Source organism: Cyrtonyx montezumae, unplaced genomic scaffold (genome assembly GCF_038088225.1).
Source record: "Cyrtonyx montezumae isolate F1298 unplaced genomic scaffold, pur_monq_1.0 scaffold_63, whole genome shotgun sequence".
Taxonomy (NCBI): Eukaryota; Metazoa; Chordata; class Aves; order Galliformes; family Odontophoridae; genus Cyrtonyx; species Cyrtonyx montezumae.
The window spans coordinates 180,211-186,878 of NW_027072071.1; the positions used below are offsets into that span (position 1 = coordinate 180,211).

General features: G+C 53.3%; 1 protein-coding gene across 1 annotated transcript; it reads left to right on the forward strand.

Moving 5' to 3' along the window:
• Nucleotides 1–325: 325 nt before the first annotated feature.
• On the forward strand, nucleotides 326–5,322 carry LOC136057358 (keratin, type II cytoskeletal 4-like). The gene is made up of 9 exons (XM_065750063.1): nucleotides 326–922; nucleotides 1,495–1,709; nucleotides 2,872–2,932; nucleotides 3,354–3,449; nucleotides 3,529–3,693; nucleotides 3,816–3,941; nucleotides 4,106–4,326; nucleotides 4,496–4,530; nucleotides 4,610–5,322. The coding sequence occupies exons 1-9, from the start codon at nucleotides 419–421 to the stop codon at nucleotides 4,828–4,830; spliced, it is 1,644 nt and encodes a 547-aa protein (XP_065606135.1). The 5' UTR covers nucleotides 326–418; the 3' UTR covers nucleotides 4,831–5,322.
• The last annotated feature ends 1,346 nt before the right edge of the window (nucleotides 5,323–6,668 follow it).

The window sequence follows — 6,668 nt, forward strand, 5'->3', positions numbered from 1 at the left end:
AGCCAAGGCAGGGGTCTCCCTGGAGGGTGTAACATGCCAAGCAGCTTGTAGTGCTTTGTCACTGTCATAAGAACTATAGAAGGGCTCGTGATGGGTTGACAGCTTCAGCTCAGGAAATTTGATTTGGGGATGTGCTTCCAACACCAACAATAGTTTTGTTTTACTTTCTGAGCTATCTAGGGAGTGTTTTGAGGCAGGTCACAGGGAAGGCAGAGAGGAGGGGGAAGGGCATGGTTCCAAGCATACCTAAAACCATTCATAGTATAAAAAATCACATCTCCACTCCCCTGACAGCCGGCCAACTCCCTCTGAGCATAAAAAGGGGTGTTCAGGCACTGTGCTCACAGGACAGAGCTTCTTTTACCTCTCACCCTCTGGACACCACTCAGCTCTCCTCTCTTACTGCAGACCTGTCACCATGTCTCGCCAGCCGTCTGCTTTGAAGAAGGGATTCAGCTCCAGCTCCGCTACCTTGGGAGGGAAGAACAAGGTCACCTTCAGCACAGTGGCCCGAGGATCCCGGGGGCCTGGTGGCAATGCTGGGGGCTTCAGCAGCCGCAGCCTCTATAGCCTGGGAGGGAACAAGAACATCGCTTTGGGAGGATTTGGAGCTGGAGGCATCTGCAGAGGGTTTGGGGCTGGTAGCCAATGCTTTGGCTATGGTGTTGGCAATGGGGTAGGGTTTGGTGGTGGTGCTGGATGTGGCTTCGGTGGTGGTTTCGGTGGCTTCGGTGGAGGGTTTGATGGCGGGGTTGGGGGCTTTGCCCAGTGCCCACCGGGCGGCATCAGGGAGGTGACCATCAACCAAAGCCTGCTGACCCCGCTGCACCTGGAAATTGACCCTGAGATCCAGAAGGTGCGGACACAGGAGCGGGAGGAGCTGAAGACTCTCAACAACAAATTCGCCTCCTTCATCGACAAGGTGAGAACTGGGCCTGGGGGGAGGATGAGCCCTGATGGCTTGTGAGATGGGCACAGAGGAAGCAGTGAGCTGAGTGCTGCTCCAAAGCCATGCAGGCAGAGAGGAGGCAGAAGGTGGTAGAAGCAATGATCCCGAGGTGTTGGAGGACAGCAGGAATGGGATCCTTGATTTGAAGGCCACAGTAATGATGCTAATCCAGGGGGGCATGCAGTAGCATGCAGAGCATCCTCAGAGATGATTGTCCCCCTCCACCTCTGGGCCACTGGGTGTTTCATGCTTCTGTTTGTAGCCCAAACCCATCACGGAGGAGAGAATACTGAAGTAACAGAGCTCAGTGCGTTTCTCCTGTTTAGATCCCAGGGGATGGGAGAGAGAAAGCCACCCACTGTCATGAGATTGGGTTTTCACATCTCACCAGTGGGACTCTGGGGGAGGCTGGGGAGTTTTTGGACAGGAGCTGAGAACAGACAGAAGGGCCAAACTCATTCACTGTAGATAATGCAGGAAAACAAACAACAGAGAGATGTTTTGAGGAATAGTCTGACTTCTGTCCATCCTCTGTTCTTATTCAGGTGCGATTCCTAGAACAGCAGAACAAAGTCTTGGAGACCAAATGGAAACTCCTGCAGGAGCAAAGCCCCTCCACAAGTGCCACGAGCCTGGACCCATGCTTTGAAGCCTACCTCAACAGGCTGCGGAAGCAGCTGGACGGCCTCTCCAATGAGAAGTTACAGCTGGAGACAGAGCTTAAGAGCTTCCAGGACATGGTGGAGGACTTCAAGACCAAGTGCGTGGCTCACGTTACCGGCGCGGGGCAAAGCGGTGCTGGGCAACTGTAGGGGTTACCCCAAATCTGGGGCCAAATGGATTTATTCTGGATTCCCTCCTAGCAATGTCTAAGCTATGGCTGATCTCACCAGCTGTGCACAACAGATCGTTTACAGACTTTTTTTTTTTCACCACTTCTGTTTCATTTTAATTTTTTCTTTCTTTTTGTGTTGGAAGTGGTGAAAAAAATAGGAGTAAAGACTTGCTTTGAGTGGTCAGAAAGTTCAAAGGACGATGGGAATTGGCAGCGTTCCACTTGTTGCAGCCATCAGACAATGCACAGTGCTATGAGGAAGTTGCACCAGCTGTTGAGCTCTGACAGCAGGAGATGGTTTTTCGAGGTGTGCCCCAGCACTCATTATTGTGTGAATTGTGGTTGTCACCAGCGCAGGATCTTCTGCTGTTTGCCTTTCCCCACTCAAGAATCTATGACAATATGATTTAATGAAGCAATTAGGGCCATTGCTAAATCCCACTATAATTTCCCCCTGGGTTTCCTCATGGATTCCTTACAATAATCTCCTTCATAGTTCGAAGCTTACTTAGATCGTTCTTTGGAAAGCTGATGGGAGGGGGATTAATTATTATCTTGGTGTGATGAGGTTAATTTGCTCCACCGGAGGAGCAAAGATGGAGAAATATCTCAGCTGATAAGCTTCAGATAACTGGGATTCGGGAACAACCCGATCCCTTGTCTTGCTTGATCTTGGCGGAGGCTGCAGGATGAGAGGTGATGTGGCTCTGGAGGTGACCTCTATCACTCTGTGCTCTGCAGCGTACGGCTGCCATGGACATTCCCTCTTCACTGCAGGAGGGTGGATGGGATGACCCTTAAAAATAACCTGACTCCAGTGGATTCATGTTTCTAAGGTTCTGTGTCATGGATGTGATGGCCAACTGGAGGCTGGGAGGTCTCCTCATGGAGGCAGCAGGATGGGGATGTTTGCTATGGGATGTTCCAGGGCTCTTGCAGGATAGAAGCCTTCTTCTGCTTGGCCACAGTCTGCTCACAGCACCTCTGTTTTTTGCTGCACCCATTACTGCGAGGACAGCAGCCGCCAGCGGTGGAGTGGGAGCCAAAATAAGCAGAGAGATTGAATCTCCCTCGTTATCCCCAACAGGTACGAAGAGGAAATAAACAAAAGGACAACTGCGGAGAACGACTTTGTGGTCCTAAAGAAGGTAAAGCTCTGGGCAACCTAGGTGTGTGTGAGGAGGACAAAGCAGTTGCAGGCACAAGGGCAGGCTTTAATTAAGCTTGTGCCTTGTTAGAACAAGGAGAGCTGAAGCTGGGAGAACCTCCCAGGGCAGAGGGGGAGACTGATGGGAATTGGTGCTCCTCCTCCCTGAAGCAAAATGGATGGATATCTGAATTATTGCCTTTATCTGCGTTTTCTAAGTGCTTTGCCATTCTTGATTATTTTATATAAATTTCCACCTGGTTGTCAGCAGCACTTTGCATTGGTGGGGGCTCAGACATAACCCAGGGCCCCTGGAGCTTTGTGCTGTGGAAATGGAACAGTGCAACACTGACTTAGGGGGGTTGACTTAGGCCCAACTTTCCCCATCAGGGGAAAGCTTTCAGCCCCCATTTCTGCTGCAGGATGTGGATGGTGTCTATATGAACAAGGTAGAGCTTCAGGCCAAGTTGGACTCTCTGGTGGATGAGATTAACTTCCTGAGGAGCCTCTATGAAGTGGTGAGTATGCAACAGATTGGGACGGAGCACGGGGAAGGTGTCCCAGCAGGGCTCGAGACAATGGTGGCATGAATTTCAGGAGCTGTGCCAGATGCAGAAGACCGTTTCTGACACCTCTGTGGTGCTGAGCATGGACAACAACCGCAGCCTGGACATGGACAGCATCATTGCTGAGGTTGAGGCACAGTATGAGGAGATCGTGAACCGCAGCCGGCTGGAGGCTGAGACCTGGTACCAGAGCAAGGTGAGGGCTCTATGCTTGAGGATGGTGGGGCTGAGGGGCCTGCATGCTCCTCTCCCTGGTGTGGGGAGATCCAAGGAGACCTCATGCTGCCCCGATAACCTCCTCTTGCCCCTGTGCATCAGTACGAGGAGCTGCAGGCCACCGCAGGAAAACATGGGGACAGTCTGAGGGAAACCAAGATTGAGATCGCTGAACTCAACCGTGTGATCCAGAGGCTACGGGCTGAGATTGAGAACGTGAAGAAGCAGGTAGGGGTGGCAAGTTCTAGGGAATGGGTGTGGGATCCTGGTAATTCCCCTCAGAGCTGTGCCCTGGTCAGAGCTGTTTGGGAACAGCTGAGCCAGGTAACGTGGGCACAGAGTGCTGTGGTGCTTGCTGTCCAACACACCGCATCCCTGTCCTTATCCCGCAGTGTGAGACCTTGCAGAGCTCCATTGCAGATGCAGAGAAGCGTGGGGATCTGGCCCTGAAGGATGCCAAGGACAAACTGGCTGAGCTGGAGGCAGCCCTGAAGAAAGCCAAGGCAGACCTGGCCCAGCAGCTGCGTGACTACCAGGAGCTGATGAACGTCAAGCTGGCACTGGACATTGAGATCGCGACCTACAGGAAGCTGCTGGAGGGCGAGGAGTGCAGGTGGGTGGGGATATGTCTGGATCACATCCCTCTAAGTCGACAGGAAGGATGCAGTGCAGTGCATCCTCTGTTAAAATATTGATGGCACTGCCCTACACTGTGGTGCTATGGAGTGTGACAGACCCAAGCTGGTGGTGAGGTGCTGACAATCCATCTCTTTTCCTTGCAGGATGTCTGGGGAGTGCCAGAGCAACGTGAGCATCTGTAAGTATCGGCCTGCCCCTGGTCCCTGTGCTCCCAGGCTCCACTGGCAGTAACCTCACACCTTCCCTTGTTCCTGCAGCTGTGGTGGGTGGCAGCAGCTCCATAGGAGGTGGATACGGCGGTGGTCTCTGCGGACTGGGATTCGGCGGTGGGAGTGGGAGAGGCAGCTGCAACACAGGCAGTGCTGGCTTCTGCTACAGCCTGGGAGGGGGAGGATTTGGCTCTGGAGCAGGCAACTCTGTTGTGGTGGGCTCTGGTGGCATCCTGAGGAACAGCTCTGTGTCCGTCCGGCGACAGTAGGGCAGATTGCTGTCCCCATCCCCGGCACCCAAAGGAGAAAGGAAGCAAACATGACCAGGACCATCTCCCCACTGCCCAGCTGAGGCCAGGCACTGGCCTCCTTTGGACACTGAGCAGGAAAAGAAAAGCAGGCTTCATCCACCACAGTGACTGAGATGCTCAGCAGAGGGGTTGGGAACCTCTCATTTCACCAACCTCCTCCTTGAGACACCATAAGGCTGATGCATGAAGCTGAGAGCTGACGTTGGAAGGACCAACCCACCCCAAAGCCCCCAACCACAACACGCTGCCATCCATGCCACACACAGCTTGTGGAGTCTGGGCATCCCTCGAGGTCTACCATGGGACCCCGATGTGCTGCAGTGGCCCCAGTACTGCTCACCTCTGTTTGGGCTTTGCCTTTTTGTTATGATCGTGAGAACACTTGTGCTTGTTTGTTTAAGCCTTTCTCCTTTGGCATGTGCCATACCCTAATAAACACTAGAGGCAGTACACTGGTGTGGTTTTCTTTCTGAGCAGGCAATTTTCGTGTTGCAACAAGACTGCTCTTCTGGTGAGACCTGAAAGCTGTCCTGACTTTCTCCTGCCCTTTCAGGGACACAGAGCGAGCACTGGGACACTTAAGCAGCTGGGATGGGTGGGGGCTGACAAAATGGTGAACACAAGGAGCCCAGCATCTTCTCCAGTGACATCTAGGGAGACCAGCATGTAAAGTGTGGAACAAGGAAGACATAAAATGATTCTAGGGGAGGGAGGAGGTTGGGCTTGAACTGGCTGTGGTCTCTACTGCCCTCATGGCATAGAGGAAGCTCTCAGCCCTGTGAGAGCAGAGCTGATGTTTGGGATTGCAGTTGAAGATGACAGCAGACACTGTACTCCTGTTGGATACCTGGGATGGTGTCCATCCATAGAATCATAGGATGCCCCCAGTCAGGTGAGGAAAAGGCTGTTTTGCTCTGCTCTATGCTGAGAGGAGGCCTCAGGGTGACCCTACAGCTCCTCACAGCCCCACAGCCCCTCATGACCTACAGCCCCTCATGGCCCTACAGTTCCTCATAGGGAGCAGACAACCTTGAGCTCTGCTCTCCGATGACAGTGATAGGACCTGAGGGAAAGACATGGAGCTTCATCACTGGAGGGTCAGGTGGGGGATGAGGGAAAGGCCCTGCCCCAGAGGGTGATGGGCATGACAGCTCACCAGGACAGTGGGTATGGCCTCGAGCTGCCAGAGCTCAGAGAACATTGGGCCACTGCTCTCTGACATTGGGTTTGGGTTTGTGGTACATCATGGGGCCACGAGTTGGACTCTGTTCCTTGTGGGTCCTTTCCAGCTTGGGACACTGTATGGTTTCTGTGATTCTATAATCCCAAATTGAAATGAACACCCAAGGATCAGAGTCTGACACCAACTCCACCTCTGCCCGACCACTGGGGGCAGTGTACAGCCTCCCTTCCTGCCTCCCCACCTCCTGAGAATGGAGCTGGGCACCTCCCCCTGGCTCTGCCAGCTGAGCGCAGGGAATGGGGGAAGGGTGTCTGTCCTCTGTCCAGATGACTGGTGTGATTGCTACTGTCCTGTGTTAGATGGGGCCAGGCTTGGGCATAAGGCTTCAGCCTCTGAGGACAGGAAGCATTACACACTACAGCAGACCACCTCTCTCCCAGCCGTGAAATATTTCCTATGAGCCGCCAGTGTAGATCTAAAATCACTCCGTGTGGTTTCACCTCTTGCTCAGGAGATCTTGAGTCACATCCCTGGTCAACCACAGCCAATGAGTCACCGTGCTCCGCTCCCTGCTCCTACAGCTGGAGACGCTGCAACCAGCCAAGGCGTGTAG

Bases quoted from the DNA above. Each gene is read 5' to 3' on its own strand.
- LOC136057358 (XM_065750063.1), top strand. From the start codon at position 419: ATGTCTCGCCAGCCGTCTGCTTTGAAGAAGGGATTCAGCTCCAGCTCC. The intron at 3,694-3,815 runs GTGAGGGCTCTA...CCTGTGCATCAG, and splicing joins AGACCTGGTACCAGAGCAAG to TACGAGGAGCTGCAGGCCAC. The intron at 4,327-4,495 runs GTGGGTGGGGAT...TTTTCCTTGCAG, and splicing joins CTGGAGGGCGAGGAGTGCAG to GATGTCTGGGGAGTGCCAGA.